The 16,417-nt window shown below is 54.2% G+C and overlaps 1 protein-coding gene across 1 annotated transcript in view; it reads left to right on the top strand.

The window, feature by feature from the left end:
• The window catches only part of DSCAML1 (DS cell adhesion molecule like 1), a 104,720-nt gene that overhangs the window by 10,052 nt on the left and 78,251 nt on the right, over positions 1-16,417 (top strand). The window contains exons 3-6 of the mRNA XM_033207186.1: positions 960-1,235; positions 3,626-3,922; positions 5,629-5,901; positions 15,869-16,147. Coding sequence (XP_033063077.1) covers positions 960-1,235; positions 3,626-3,922; positions 5,629-5,901; positions 15,869-16,147 — 1,125 coding nt within the window. The remainder of the gene's footprint in view (positions 1-959; positions 1,236-3,625; positions 3,923-5,628; positions 5,902-15,868; positions 16,148-16,417) is intronic.

Raw genomic sequence — 16,417 nt, 5'->3', positions numbered from 1 at the left:
CACAGTCCAGAGGGAGAGAGAGACAGACACAAAAGAGGTGACAAAGAGACAAGGTGCTTAGTGTGGTGTGAGTTATATACGGGGAGGGTAGAGGAGGGATACTTAGTCCAACCTGGGAGAGGGAGTTATGTCCAGGAAGGCTTCCTGGAAGAGGTGATACCATGTGAAGAATGAGTAAGAATTAGGCAAAGAATGCTCTAGGTGAGGCCCTGGGGCCAGAAACAGCCCAGGGTATGCAGAAATCACAGGCAGGTTGCTGGTGCTCTAAAGACCTATGGCTTTGGTGACAACGGAACCCCTTTGAACCCCTAGAGTCAGGCCCTTAGGGCCTTGAGGGCCTCAAATGCCATGCTGAATTGTTTGGACTCATGGAAGTTCTGAGCAGCGAGTGGTCAGCTGCAGCATGGAGAACAGCTGGGGGAAGCAGGGAGGTACTGCCGTGTGGATCCAGGTTGGGAGCTCCAGGCCTGCAGTGGGGTGATGCAGGGCAATGCCGAGCAGGGGGTCCACAGATCCATCTAGAGGAAATCAGACCAGCAGCACATAGCAATGGGTTATCTCTGCAAGTATGGAAGACAGCCTGCTGGGCCAAGGGTGCCCCCCTGGTTTCTGAGATGGGTGGCAGGGAGGATAATGAGCCAGTCAAGTCTCCACCCTCCTCAGTGAGCCAGAGGGAGCCTCACGCTCTCACCGGGCACAGGGATACGTTTCAGGGGAGCACAGACCATCAGAACAAGTACCAAGAGATCCCTCAGTCTGAGCCTGCCATTTAACAAATGAGTAAACTGAGGACTAGAGTGAGGAATTCCCTAGTCCCAGTCCACACAAGGGGTCTGGAGGCAGAACCTGGGCCTTTCGTGACCCCTGACTGCCCCGAGCCACACTCCACTCACAGTTAGCCCTTTTTTTTGTTCTTTCCTCCCCCCCGTTCTCCCTCACGTCTCCCTGGCCTGGCCCAGATCCCCTTCATGTGACCCTGACACCAAAGAAGCTGAAGACCGGCATTGGCAGCACGGTCATCCTCTCCTGTGCCCTGACGGGCTCCCCGGAGTTCACCATCCGCTGGTATCGCAACACGGAGCTGGTGCTGCCCGACGAGGCCATCTCCATCCGCGGGCTCAGCAACGAGACGCTGCTCATCACCTCGGCCCAGAAGAGCCATTCTGGGGCCTACCAGTGCTTCGCCACCCGCAAGGCCCAGACCGCCCAGGACTTTGCCATCATTGCACTCGAGGGTGAGCTGGGGCGCCAGGACATGTTGGGGCAGGTTAGGGCTGCCGAACTCATGCCCTCCGTCCTGCTGAGGTGGGAGCAATGCCAGGAGGCGTTAAACCAGTGCTCACTACACACCAGGCCCATGCACCATCTCACCCTAAAGGCCCTGTGTGGAGGTCCTTTTTTATAGTTAAATCTTTTTTTTCTTTTTTTCTTTTTTGAGGCAGTGTCCCACTCTGTCTCTCAGACTGGAGAACAGTGGTGCGATCACAGCCCACTGCAGCCTCAATCTCCCTGGCTCAAGCAATTCTCCCACCTCAGCCTCCCAAGTAGCTAGGACTGTGGGCAGGGACCACCTTGCACCACGCTAATGTCCAAGGTTATTCTGTTCACCTGGATAATTTTTTATGTATTTATTTATTTTTATTATTATTATTATCATTATTCTTTTTTTGTAGAGACAGAGTCTCACTATGTTACTCAGGCTGGTCTTGAACTGGGGTGAAGTGATCCTCCCGCCTGGGCTGAGGCCTTTTTTTTTTTTTTTAATGATGTTACCCATTTTGCTCTTGAGGAAAATGCGGCTTTGGTCACTTGCCCGAGGTGACACAGCTCTGCCCAAGGGACAGAGCAGAGATTTGAGTTCAGGTCTCTTAACCATCATACTATACTGTCTCTGCCCTCAGAAATTACTAGAATTTCAGTACTAGAGGAGCCTTCAGAGGCTGGAAGAGTGCCAGTAACCTCTGGACTTGCAATTCCTCTCCCTGCCTGAGACCTCTTCAAGGCAGGCTCTGTGTCTCACCAACATCCTGGGTTTTACCTGGTTGTTTCTCTCTCTCCTCCTTTAAAGCTGCCACCACCCAGGGTTCCTTACCCAGCACATCTGCGTATGGTTGTTCAGGTTGTTCACTACACATGTTGCCCAGCCAAGAGGGTAGGTGAGGACTGAAACCCAGCCTGCACCTCATTTTCCAAGCCATGAGCCCTGGCACTAGGCTGTGTCCACACAGAGGAGGCACCATTTTCTCATTGGTACAAAGGTGCAGTGGGGGCTGGCAGAAACCCTGTCCTTACAAACAAGGTTAATGGTTCCCCACCTCCTCCTTCATTGCCACCAAAACAAACACAACACAATTCTGTTCCTTCCAGGGGTTTGTCATAACAAAGATGCCAGCCAAACCCAAGCAAGCCCCACAGGTTTGGGATCCTCCCCAGGTGTCCCCGTCACGGCCTGTGGGTCCACACTCCTTGAAGGTGTGAGGCACCCAGGAACCTAAGCCCTTACTCCTCACCCCGACCACACAAACATTTGTCTTCCTTTTTGTTTCTTGTTTCTGTTTCTTAGAGACGGGGTCTCATTGCTCTGCTGCCCAGGCTGGAGTGCAGTGATGAAATCATAGCTCACTGCAGCCTCAAACTCCTGAGCTCAAGCAATCCTCCCTGCCTCAGCTCCTGAGTAGCTGGGACTACAGGCATGTGCCACCACACCTGACTATTTTTTTTTTTTACATTTTTTTCTAGAGACACGGTCTCCCTACATTGCCCAGACTGGTCTCAAACTCCTGGGTTCAAGCAATCCTCCCATCTCAGCCTCCCAGAGTGCTGAGATTACAGGCATAAGCAACCGTGCCTGGCCTACTTTTAAAGTACTTAATGCCTATTTTGATCCTTTTCAACGATCCTGTGCGGAAGGATGGCCAGGGTTAATAATTACATCCCCGTGTTCCACGTGAGGAAGCCAGGGCACAGAGGTTAATTGTCTTGTCCAAGGTTATTCTGTTAGCCAAGACTTAAGCCCTGGCCAAGACCCCTCACTGCCACTGCCTCTGTGCACTTTCAGCCTCAGACTTAAGGCCTTATGCTAACAGGCCTGCAGCAGCACCACCCCCTCCGGAGGTCCCACACAGAGGGAACTGGAATCAGACTCCACAGGGCCAGGCGGTTCCATATGTAGTTCTAAGCAGTTAACTTCTGAGCTTGTATCTTTATTAATAGAGGAAGAGTTGAGAGGAACCAGCATTTATTAAGAAATTACAAAGTGCCGTGTGAAGCATCTGAAATGCATTAATTATTTTATCCTCAGAATATCCACGAGGTGGGTATAAACATGATTGCTGTTATCCCCATCCTCCCTCCATAAGAGACAAAGACTCAGAGAGGTTAAGCCACTTGCCCAAAGACCCAGAGCTAATAAGTGATTGAGGGAGGATGCAAACCCTACAGCCTGAATCCATGTACAGCAGCAACTGGCACCACTTGGGGCTGTGGATAGCAGAACTGATGTACACAAAAGTTCTTTTTTGCTCTTACGGCTGCTTTTTGCCTCCTCCCCTGCTGAGGTGGGGTGGCTGGGGGGACGATCTCTCCGTGGCTTGGTGACCCTGAAGGGGCTCCTCGCTCCCTGCAGACGGCACGCCCCGCATCGTCTCGTCCTTCAGCGAGAAGGTGGTCAACCCCGGGGAACAGTTCTCACTGATGTGTGCGGCCAAGGGCGCCCCACCCCCCACGGTCACCTGGGCCCTCGACGACGAGCCCATTGTGCGGGATGGCAGCCACCGCACCAACCAGTACACCATGTCGGACGGCACCACCATCAGCCACATGAACGTCACAGGCCCCCAGATCCGCGACGGGGGCGTGTACCGGTGCACCGCGCGGAACTCGGTGGGCAGTGCTGAATATCAGGCGCGAATAAACGTAAGAGGTGCCTGTCTACATTTAAATATCAGAATAGGTTTTTGAGTTCCTTTGCCATCTCTGTGGTTACCATTATTCTTGTGCTGATTAGTACTTATTATTAATTGTCATTTTGATTTTAGTAGAGGTCTCTCTCCCCTCCCTCGTCCCCTTTCCCTGCCCTCCTCAAGCACCGTCATCCATTCTTGCGTGCGTGTGTGTGTCTGGTACAGTTCACCCTCGTTCACCTCCCCATTCCCCCTCCTCCTTCCTCCTCTCCAGAAATCCAACCTGCCCAGCCCCTCCTCCTACCCTCTAGCCCATTCCTCCCCACCAAATATCTCTGGGGCTTAAGTATGCTAAACACCTGCTGGTATCTGCCAGCCCCACCAGGGCCTCGTAAGGGCAAGACAGGGCAGGGGCTGGGGACCAGGCTTGGCCTTTAACATGGGTGCCCACCCAAGCTGTGCTCCCTGTGTCTTCCCACTGAGCCAGCCCCCCAAATGCTCCAGGAGGTGTGAGCAACCAGGAGCCAGGACATCATCTTCTCCCACAAGGCTCACACCGTCAAGAGTAAGAGGCTGAGCCTGGCTGGGGGTGTCCCAAGGCAGGCAGCCTCCAAGAGTGGGGAAAGGAGCCCTCAGGGGCATCGTCCCCACATCTCAGTTCTCCAAGTCACTGTGGTGAGAACACAGTCTTCTCTGAAGCTCTTTGTAGCCCCGTGGGGTCTGATTGGTCTTCATCTGACCCTACTGGTGACCCCTGACCCCAGGGCAGAGGAGCAGGGGGACAGCAGGAAGGGAAGGGGCACTGATCCAGGGGCACTCCTGGTTGCCATAGGGGTAGGAAAAGGAGCAAAGATGGAGTTTCATGTTAAATTTGCCTGTGCCAGGCCTTGGACCCCCCACAGAAGTGCGGGTTTCCCATCTGGCCACCCTCCTGTTCTCTCCTCTGAATTGCAAGGGAGACAGAGATGCAGGGCCCTGAAAGATTTCCCAGTCGGGCCCCTCCTGTTCTAGATGGGGACCTGCAGCCCAGAGTGCACCCTGTGCCCTGTGGAGCACTGTCTTGCTTGGTAGCCTCTGAACTCCCATTCCAACCCCTAGACTGCCATCTGCCCAGCAGGCCCAGCCCAGGACACTCTCTCTCCCCAACCAGCACTATCAGCACCCCTTTCACAGCTCCTTCCCAGGGGCCTACAATACATATTTACTTGTTGACCGAAAGTCATCAGCTCACCTGGCGAGACCTTCCTGCGGTCTTTAAGTAGTTAACTTAAATTCCTTTTGGGTAAGAGATCAAAATAAGCAAGTAGAATGGAAACAACAAAATCTCTACCTTTCCACTTTAATCCCAAAATCTTAATCTCCCCATCACTGAGTAACTTGCCCTCCCAAATCCCAGTCACTTCTTGGTGGGGCTGCAGCTTGGCCCTATCCCTGTCTCACTAGGGGAATGGCTCTTGGCCCAGGCGTGTATAGACTGCGTCTGTTTGCAACTCTCTGAAGCTAGTAACAGTGAGTCCTGGAGAGACTGTGGGCACCCCCCCCAATTCCAGCCCCTGTCTGTAGCTTTGTAAAAAGGCATCCCTGTGCCCCCACCAAATGTCCGCCCCCTGAAAGTCTCAGGGGCCGAGTGCCTGAGAAGAGCAACGCAGGGTGGTGCCCGGCTGTCCCTGGCTCACGGCAGCACATGCCCCTCTCCTCCTCCTCCTCTCTCCTGACTCCTGCCCAGGCCCCCCCAGCATCCGGGCCATGCGGAACATCACAGCAGTCGCCGGGCGGGACACCCTTATCAACTGCAGGGTCATCGGCTATCCCTACTACTCCATCAAGTGGTACAAGGATGCCCTGCTGCTGCCGGACAACCACCGCCAGGTGGTGTTTGAGAACGGGACCCTCAAGCTGACTGACGTGCAGAAAGGCATGGACGAGGGGGAGTACCTGTGCAGCGTCCTCATCCAGCCCCAGCTCTCCATCAGCCAGAGCGTTCACGTGGCTGTCAAAGGTAGGCCTCCCTCACCAGCCAGGGCCCCTGCCCGCCTGACCATCCAGCATGCGTGGGCCCCTCCCCAGGTGGGACTCAGACAACAATAGGCAATCCTGAGCAAGAGAGGCCCCAGCTTGGCATTTAGAAAAAAGGGAGCAGGGCAGAAGACTGTGGGTGGACACAGACCATGAGTTCCTCTACATCTGGGTTCCTCCTCAGGCTGCAGAACAAGACAGCACACACCCCAGGTGCACGAGGGGGTCAATTACAGACAGAGGAGGCAGGCCGCCTTCTGGGAGAGAGGCCAGGCCAGAGATGGGCTGCATGGGGCCTCTGCCCCCAGGAGCTCAGTGGGCCCACACAAGAGACCGGGAACAGGAGGCCAGGGTTGAGAGAGCACACTTGGAGCCCTGACTCCCTGTGGGATACACAGTACACAGGCTGCTTCTACAGGACTGGGAACACCCTTCCACTTTCTAGTACTGCTTCAGGCCTGGAAAGTGCTGGGTGGTGCTTAAAAACCTCCTCCCTCAGGCCAGGCACAGTAGCTCACGCTTGTAATCCCAGCACTTTGGGAGGCCGAGGCGGGCGGATCACAAGGTCAGGAGTTTGAGACCAGCCTGGCCAAGATGGTGAAACCCTGTCTCTACTAAAAATTCAAAAAATAGCCAGGCGTGGTGGCAGATGCCTGTAATCCCAGCTACCTGGGAGGCTGAGGCAGGATAATTGCTTGAACCTGGCAGGTGGAGGTTGCGGTGAGCCGAGAGTGAGCCATTACACTCCAGCCTGGGCAACAAGAGTGAAACTCTGTGTCAAAAAAAAAAAAAAAAACAGCTTCCTCCCTCCTGGGCCCTTGACACCCACCTGGGCGAGGTCTGTATTTCATGCCTGGTACTGGGTAGCCACGCACTAAGTCTGTGGATCAAATGAATGAGTGAATATAAACGAGCAAATACATGAGCATGTAAGTCAATGATGATGTCTCCTTGGTTCTGGGGCTGTGAAGGTCTTCGAAGCCCCCAAATATATCCTTTGGGACTGACAGACCTGGAGACTGTCTGGATGGTGTGTGAGAGGAGGGTGGCCTGGTTGCTCTGGGGCCAGGCTGGGGAGGTGGATACCCCCAGGCTTGACTAAGGAGAAGCCAGTGAAAACCAGGCTGCAGGGATTGGGTACCGAGTCAGTCATGGCTATGATGGCTGAAGAGCTTATGTCTCTTTGTGAAGAGCCAGGGTGGGCTCAGGCCTGGCGAGGATATGCAGACAGGTTGTCCTCTGCAGCCTGAGGTTCCAGAAGCATGAAGACCTCAGCCTGGGGCTCCGCCTGGGAGGAAGGGAGGTCTAGGGGTCTCCAGCCACCATCCTGGGCTATCGCAGCAGGCTGCGATGGGTATAATGATCTGCCACTGTCACTGCGGCAGGCGCACTGTGTACCCCTCACAGTGCTCCATGCTCCACGTGCATTGCTGTCTTCGACCCCACAGCTGCCCACTCAGCTAAGGCAGGTAACATTTCCTCCCCAGTTTTGAGGGCAGAAAGTGGAGGCATAGAAAAGTTAAGTAAGGGCGGGCATAGTGGCTCATGCCTGTAATCCCAATGCTTTGGGAGGCCGAGGTGGGCAGATCACCTGAGGTCAGGAGTTTGAGTCCAGCCTGACCAATATGGAGAAACCCTGGTTCTACTAAAAATACAAAATTAGCAGAGTGTGGTGGCACATGCCTGTAATACCAGCTACTTGGGAGGCAGAGGCAGCAGAATCACTTGAACCTGGGAGGCGGAGGCTGCAGTGAGCTTAGATCGTGCCATTGTACTCCAACCTGGGCAACAAGAGTGAAACTCCATCTCAAAAAAAAAAAAGAAAGAAAAGTTAAGTAAATTGTCATCTGGTGTCAGAATCTTTCCCAGGTCTGCATAACTCCAGAACCTGGGCCCAACTGAGAATGGCTCTTAGCCAGGGAAAGGACAGGCTGGAGGGAGGACCGTTTGCTCCATGCGCTGCCTTAGGAATGAAGACATAGAGCTTCTGGGACTGCCAGGGAGGGTGTGGAAGAGACAAGAGTCCTTGAGAACTCTGAGGGCCCTGTCACCACGGGGCTTCCCTCTCCTGAACATCTATGTCACCCCAGGGCAGTAGGGAGGGGAAGCTGGGGAGAACCCCCTCTGTATCCCCAAGGGAAGAGAGGGAGGGATAGCATTGACCAGGGGAGGAAAGCAAGCAGGAGGCTCATGGAAGGAAGAAAAAGAGAAGAGGGGTCCAGGCCTGGTAAGGGGCCCTGGCAGTGGGGAAGGGCCCTGGGGACGCCCTGACTACTGCTTTGCCCAAGACTGGAAGTGACATGAAACAGACACACTGTCAGCAGCAAGAGGGACGCATGGGAAGAGGAAGCATTTGTGGGGGACCCTTGAGCATGTGATAACACTGGGCATCCGGTGGAAGGGCCTGGTGGCTCCCAGAATTACTGAACAGTGGCAGTGGAAGGCTGGGTGGGGACTTCTCCCCGAGCTCCTGGCATCAGTGCACAGGAGCGGAGTCACACGCCTCTCGTGTGCCCAACACCCGTCACAGTGCCAGACAGTGTATGCTTTGAACTGAAACTGAGACATTAGGTTGAGTTGGAGTGACTTACTAGGAAACCTCACTTTGAGCCCAGGAAAGTGGGCTCTCTTTTGTTGTTGTTGTTGTTTTTCTTTCTTTTTTTTTTTTTTGAAACGGAGTCTTGCTCTGTCACCCAGATTGGAGTGCAGTGGCGTGATCTCGGCTCACTACAACCTCCTCCTCCTGGGTTCAAGCAATTCTCCTGTGTCAGGCTTCTGAGTAGCTGGGGCTACAGGCCCACGCCACCACACCCAGCTAATTTTTGTATTTTTAATAGAGATGGGGTTTCCCCATATTGGTCAGGCTGGTCTCGGACTCCTGACCTCAGATAATCTACCCACCTTGGCCTCCCAAAGTGCTGGGATTACAGGCGTGAGCCACTGCTCCCGGCTAAAAGTGGACTCTCAAAGTCTACTTTGAGGACTTACTAGGAAACCTCACTGTGGCCATCTGAGGCCTGGGAGGAGAGAGAAGACCCTCACAACCAAACACCCGTTTCCCTGCTGTTGCACGGGAGCCACGTGGAAGGGCATCCTGGCCACTTTCTCTGCCCAGCCCAGGGGCCTTGCCATGCCACCAGGGACTTCACATCCCCCAGGCCACATTCCCCCTCCCCGACATCTGGGACAAATCAGCTTGGTGGCTGTGTATACAGCTCAGCCTCCCTCCTTTAAGCAGCATCATGGGGCTGGGCCGCCTGTATCCATTTCCCCTACAAGCAGTGGACTGAGAGTTTACAGTGTAAACATCACATATTAAAACATCTAACCTTTGCTCCGCTCCCTTCGCCCGCCCTCACTGGCGAGCATTTGGTCGGGTTTGTTGGCTTAAAAAAATAATAATAACAGGGCTGCAGCGGGCCTCAGAGGACTGGGAACATCCTGAAAGCTGCTTCTGTTCATCAATTATTCAGCCCCATTCAGGGAGTGATCAGTCCTAATGAATTGAATCTGATGCATTCCGTCTCAGCGACTCGCTGGGCCTGTTGTGATGGTGCTGAGCGACAGTGTCTCTGCAGCCCAGGGAGAGGGAGGGAAGGCGGGGGTGGGAGGGGTGTGTGTGTGTGTGTGTGTGTGTGTGATCCTAGAGGACAGAGTCCATGCCCTGGCTACGTGTGAATCCCCAGCACCCAGCATAAGCTGTGCATAGCAGGCATATGTGTATGTGCGTGTGTACACACGCTTGTATGCACACCTTCCCCCTTCCCCACCCTCAGGGTCTGAAAAATCCCAGAAATCCAGCCCTGAGAGGGGTGTAGTCACCTGTTTTCTCTCTAGACCAAGAAGCAGCATTGGTGTGAGGAGCTCTGGGACATGTCCCCACCACTCCAAAAGCTCGGGCCCCCTCATCCCCATTCTTTCCCTGACTCCCTCTCCCACCTCATTAGAATGCACTTTTGCAGAAGAACCATCAGAGCTGATTATGATCACACTGCTTGATTAGCGGATGCGCTGTTCCAAGAACTACCCAAGGAGGGAGGTGGAGGAGGTGCCCATGGGCATGGCAGGGGCCCTGACTTGCAAGGGGAAAAGGGTAGGGGCCTGGGGGCAGCTCTCCAGACCCCACTGCTGCTGCCCGACTAGGAAGTGCATCCCACCCAAGATTCAGAGCAGAGAGCTAGAAAGTAGAAAAGGGCAAGTGGGGGGCAGGGACGGGGGGACAGAGCACCGGAAATGTGAGATAAAATTGGAAGTCTCCCACCCCAGCTCTCTGTGAGGCCAAGGGTCAGCGGGCAGGGTGGGGCTGAAACCCAAGCTGCTCCATGAGCTGGAAAAACAACTGCTGACTCCATTCCTTCTGGGACTGCTTGTCTTCTAACAAACTTTTCAAACACTAAGCTAAAAACAGGAGCACATACTCAACATGCATGCACATGTGTGCAGAGACCTGTGTGTGAGCACTCGTGCGTGTGCACCCTGGTACGTATTGCATGCACGTGCAGCAAATTAACACATTAGCCCATTCACACTTGAGCACACACACATATACATGCACGCCAGCAGTTACACATACACAAGTGTGTTGACTACCAGGGCCCTTCCGTAAGGCAACATTCCTGAGCCCAAAAGGTGGTTGCAGGTGGTACCATATGAAATACTGCCCAAGGGAGTCTGCTGTGGCCCAGCAAAGTGGGAGGAGCAGGGAAGAGGGAGGGTGGAGGGTGCTTTCGGGGCTGTGTGTGCCTTGACATATGTGACACTGGCTGGCAGAGGAGAGCCAGGCTGCAGGGGAGGCGGGTATTTGTCTCTGGTCATCCAGAGAGATCCTTGGCAGGATGCTAAAAGGAGAGCACGCAGACCAAACCTAGATGTGGTGACTTTAGGGCCCCCTGTAGCTGAAAAATAATGTAGCACAAAAGCATCTCTGGGCCTGCAGGCTGAATGTTTAATTAACTAGGAAGGCAGGGCTACAACTGGGGCCCCTTGGCATTGGCTCCGTGAAGAAACATCTCCATTCCTACATCTGAGCCTCTGAGGGCTTCTTGAGCCAAAACAAGGGCAAGAGGTGCTTTCTGCTCATGCTCAGCAGGACCAGGACAGGGAGGTGGTGCCAGGCTCCTGTGGAGGACAAGTGGAAGAGGGACACACCCACCCACGCACAAACACCCTCTCCCCCAAACGCCCACGTTCCCTCCCTCCCTCCCTCCTTTTTCCCTAGCCGCTCAATGCTGAGCTTCAGCACCGCTCCATCCAGCCTCTGCCGTATGCCCGGGAGCATGTGCCGGAGACCCTCTCCCACCCTTACGAGTGGGTCAGGGGTTTCTATGATCATAAGCTTAAGAGAGAGTCAGCCATCTGACCAAGTGCCTGCTACTGGTGAAGGTGGAGGTTTAGAAGGAACCTCACTGGGATCCACAGGAAAGGGGCACAACAGGCTCCCTAGGAGGGGATGGCCTGCATGCCATTTGGGGGAGGAACACCGAGGAAGCCGCTACCAACAACCTTAAGCCAAGGGAGCCAGTAACAAAGGAGCAAGCAGTCTCCCGTGGGACAGACAGGGCTCGTGACGATGGTAGTGGTGATGAGGATAATGACCACGAATGTCATTCATTCAGTGACATCTACTGTGCCTCCACTAGATTCCAGGCACTATTTTAGGTTCTATGAATACAGCTATGCTCAAAATAGACAAAAATCCCTGCCATCAGGGAGTTTACATTTTAGTGAGGAAAGGGATCCCATGGCAAATACCCCAGAGATTTCTCCTGTCAAACAGGAGAGAGGCTGAGAGTGCCAAGGAGAGGGAGGTTTGCAAAGTCCAGTAAGGTGATCCAGGAAGGGCTTCCTGAGAAGAGAGGGTTGTGTAAAAAACTTAAGTCGGTTATCGTTATTCCTAAAATATGGGACTTGTTTTAACTAGAAAATCAGTGTCTGACTTTAGAGATTAGTTGGTCCAACCGCTCCATTTTGCAGATGAGAAAACTGAGGTAAGACAGGATGCTGATAAGGAGGTGCCTTGCCCACAGTCACTTGAATGGGTAGAAGAGTCCAGAACTGGGCGTTTTGGGTTCCAGGCATGGCTAGTGCCCCATCTCCATGCTGCAAGGGCAGAGAAGCCCCGACTTCCCACGGTGCGCACTCTGCTAGCAGGTGCAGTAAATAAAAGGCTCCATCTCAGAGAGAGATGATGAGAGACACCATAAAATGTTTATGAACTGGGCTGGTGGTCAACACGCCTTCCTCTGTGCAGCACTCCCAAACAAGTGGCCATAAAAGCTTTATGGTGACTGGACACTGAATGGCCTGCCTCGACCACTGTGTCTTCTCAGCCACTCAGGCCTCTGCCTCCTCGCCATTGCAGCACCTTGCTAAAGATGACTGTGGCCAGAGCAGGGCTTCTGGAGAGAAAACCCCAGGTTGTGAGGCATTCATGCCCCCTACATCCAGCTGCCTGCTAGGGGACACGCTGGGACTCAGGGGCAGATCTACAGGCTGGACTCCACAGTAAAGAGGGCCCAGGTCATAACCAGGGTGCAGGTGGTCAGACCCCACCTCCAGGAGGATGGCTTTCCCAGAGGTGGAAATGTCCAGGCACACATGTGGCTACTAGCCCTGAGCACTGGAGAGGGCGCCACTGACTCACAGGTCAGAAGGCAGCCCCATTTGGACAGCCTGTACATATGGGGAGGAGTACATATGTACATATATGGAGGAGTCCCCACTCTCTGCTTTGGAAATCGTACTCACAGCACTCCTAGTACTGAATGAGCTGGTGGAGGAGCCAGGATCCCTGGGCTTTCTTCCCCCTCCAGGCTGCCCGGTGTGTGTATTGACCGGATGTGAGTGACTAGCCTGGAGCACCAGCCATGCATCACACCTGTCCATCCCCCAGAAGCAGGGGTGGAGGGGAGCGAGGAGCCTGCCTTGGGCCTCTGGGAGGTCATCTGGTCATCTGCCTCCACACAGCCCTCTGGGAGCACGGGGCCAGCACAGCTGCATGTCTAACTCCCAGGATGGATGTTGGCTACTTCTTCAGTGGCCTCTCCAAGCTGTTGAAGAGGCCAGCCTCCTGGCCTCCTCCTGCTTGGCTCAGCCTCCTCTGTCTTCTTCACCCCATCCATTGTTTGAAAGCATGTGTGTCCTCTAACTCTCAGCTCAAATTCTACTCCTCCATGAAGCTGCAGTCACCCCCCGGATGACATCGCCTTCTGCTTGAGCTCAACATCTGCATATCCAGGCGGTCCTTGTCCAGTCATCTTTGGGGAAGTATCTTGCCTTCCCTAGTAAATGAGAAGCTCCCCGAGGCTCTCTCTGTAGCTGAAGTGTGTTTCTACTTTCCCCAGCCCACACGGAGCATAATGCCTTCACAGAGCAGCATTTCATAAATATTAGATGAATTAGTTAATTAATGAATTAACCTGCCTTAGTAACTTGCTCCATTATCTAAATTCCTCCTTACTGAGAGAGACAGTCTTCTCCTTGCCTGAACTAAACCTTCTCGCCTGATTTCACTGACTCTATCCACTGGCTCTATCCACTGGCTGTGGCCTCGATGGAAACGTGGTGTTCTGGCCGTCTGTACCCGGGCTTGGTCCTCCAGACTCCACAGCCCCTTAGCTTTCTCTCGGCTCTGCAGAACCTTGTCCCACATTGCTTTGCCCACACATCCTGTTCTCCAGCCCCTCGTCACTGTCTCCACCCTCCCCTTGCTCAGAAATGGGCATTGGGCCATTGCTAGAGTCAGGACCCAAGAGAAATCTATCTGAAGATGTCTAAGGCCCAATAAACCACTCAGAACACTGGGGGCAGAGTCCTAATCCAAGAAAAGAGGCAGCCAGAGACTGAGATGAGGTGGTCCGGGCCATGACCAGAACCCCGGAAAAGCTGGCTGGGATTTAGGTTCCAGGTGGATCTGGAATAAGATAGATCAAAGCCAGCTGGTAGGTGAGGAGCCCATGTACTGGGGGATGAGAAGGACAGACGCCCAGTGGTGCTCGCCCAGGCAGGCTGAGGTGTGGGGTTGTGGCATTCACGGCGTGCTGGTGGGAGCACAGGCTGGAATGAGAGCGAGGTGGAAGATGACATTGGAAGGGTCAGCTGAGGGCCCTACTGAGGGTCACAGAGGCCACATCCCTCCTAAATATCACTTCCTCTGGACCTACAGCTCCTGATCAAGAACTCTCCCAGGATCCAAAGGGCTGCCTGGGTTTTTCTGTGTCTACACCTGGCTGCTCCCTGCAGGCAGCTCCCTTCTGAGCCGTGAAAGTGCAGGGGTGCCCTGAGGGCAGAGGGCCATGCATCTGATGCCATCCATCCTTCCCCCGAGAGCCCATCCCCAACTGTGGCCACTCTGGATGGGCCCAGGGTGGAGAGTAGCAGGCTTCCAGGGAGGGGTGGGGCTGGTGCCTGGGAGAAAGCTAGAGGACTGTGCGGCCTTGTAATTTAATTATTCGACTGCAGAAAGGAGATCTCATCTATTGGGTGCTCATCCTTGTTAAGCTAATTGTCTATCTCCTTCACTCTCTTCTCCCCCACTTGCTGGGGAAGTCGCTGCAGCCTAATTGAGTTATCATAAAGATAATGGCTGATGCTCTAGCCAGAGCTGAGAAAGGAGGATCCATCTCACATCGACTCAGGCTCCAGACAGGCCCCCAAGGGGCTGAGACGTAGGCAGTGTTGGCAGGGGGGTGCAGGCTGCATTTCTAGCGGGAGGAAGGCTGGGTGGATGGTGCTTTGCCCAGAAGCATCTAACCAACTGGTTGTCCTGCAGAAGACAGGGCTTCCTCTCTGCTCTTTCCTGCCACCCAAGGAAGCTCACCTACAAGACAAAAAGATCTCTGGACGTGGTGTGGTGGCTCTTGCCTGTCAACCCAGCACTTTAGGATGTTGAGGTGGGAGGATCGCTTGAGACCAGAAGTTTGAGGCCAGCCTGGTCAACATAATGACACCTGTCTTTAAAAAAAAAATAAAAATAAAAATTAGCCAGACACAGTGGTGTGTACCTGCGTTCCCAGCTACTTGAGAGGCTGAGATGGGAGGATCACTCGAGCCCAGGAGGTTGAGGCTGCAGTCAGCCATGTTCATGCCACCGTACTCCCGCCTGGGTGACAGAGCAAGACCTTATCTCAAAAAAAAAAAAAAAAAAGTGATCTCTTACCTCTTGTCTGGGCATGTCTGGGGCTTTCTCAGAGAGGCAACCAAGCCACATGGTGATGAGACGTGGACTTGGAGAGCAGACCAGGTTTTAAATCCCATGGGTATATCTTATGACCAGGGCAACCTAGGGCAATTTCTTTTCTGCTCTGAACCTGAGTTTTCTCATCTGTAAAATGGGGACATTATTGGTAGGAGGATCCGGTGAGATCATGTGTATAAAGCAACTGCACAGTGATGTGAGCTTCCACTCGCCTGTCCTAACACTCGATGACAATAGAGAGGGGTGAGGTGGCTGAGGACCCTGTGGGAGACCCAGAGTTCAGTGCTCTGGTTTCAGATGAGCAGCCATAGGACATGCATGGGGGACAGTCCCAGCAACCATGCTTCCCCTCTTGCCACCCGGCACCTCGCCTGTATCCCAGGCCCTCAGAGAGCTGTGAGCTGCATCACTGGGATGAGAAGGTGGGTACAGGGGTGCCAAGGAGCAGCAGGGAAGCTGGAGGGAAAGGTGAGCAGAGGTCAGCAGGCATGAATCAAATTCCAGGACACATGGGAAGGTCCAAGTGAATCCAGGCCAGCCAAGGCCCTGAACAGAGACAGTGGGTCCCAGCCTGGGCGGGCAGAGGGACAGGAGCCAGGCCCCATTAGGAGACCCTGCATGGATAGGAGAACGAGGCCCCAGTTCCCCAGGGGATCTCTGTTCAAGGCCCAACCCAGAGCCCCAGGTAAGGCAGCGTTGCTGGCCAGGCGAGGGCGCACAGGGTCCCGACGGCAGCACCCCCTTGCCTTCCCAGTGCCCCCTCTGATCCAGCCCTTCGAGTTCCCACCGGCCTCCATCGGCCAGCTGCTCTACATTCCCTGTGTGGTGTCCTCGGGGGACATGCCCATCCGCATCACCTGGAGGAAGGACGGACAGGTGATCATCTCAGGCTCGGGCGTGACCATCGAGAGCAAGGAATTCATGAGCTCCCTGCAGATCTCTAGCGTCTCCCTCAAGCACAACGGCAACTACACATGCATCGCCAGCAACGCAGCCGCCACCGTGAGCCGGGAGCGCCAGCTCATCGTGCGCGGTGAGCAGGGACAGGCCAGCCTCGGGGGAGGGAGGAGCCAGCTCTGCCTGCTGCTACTGCAGTCTCTAGATTTCCAGTTCCAATCACAGGCTTATGGAAGGTGGGCTCCAGCAGGACCCTTCAAGATGATCTTGGAGCCTAAACCTCTTATTTTCCAGGGCAGGAAACCGAAGCCCTGAGCAGAGAGACACTTGCTCAGTTAGTCAGTGGCAAAGGCAGGATCGGAACTCAGAACTCCCAACTCCCTACCCAGTACTCGACAAAAGCTCT

This window comes from Trachypithecus francoisi, unplaced genomic scaffold (assembly GCF_009764315.1).
Source record: "Trachypithecus francoisi isolate TF-2019V2 unplaced genomic scaffold, Tfra_2.0 Lachesis_group8, whole genome shotgun sequence".
Lineage (NCBI taxonomy): Eukaryota > Metazoa > Chordata > Mammalia > Primates > Cercopithecidae > Trachypithecus > Trachypithecus francoisi.
The sequence above is the reverse complement of the archived record's forward strand: the minus strand, read 5'-3'. Positions and strand labels throughout refer to the sequence as shown.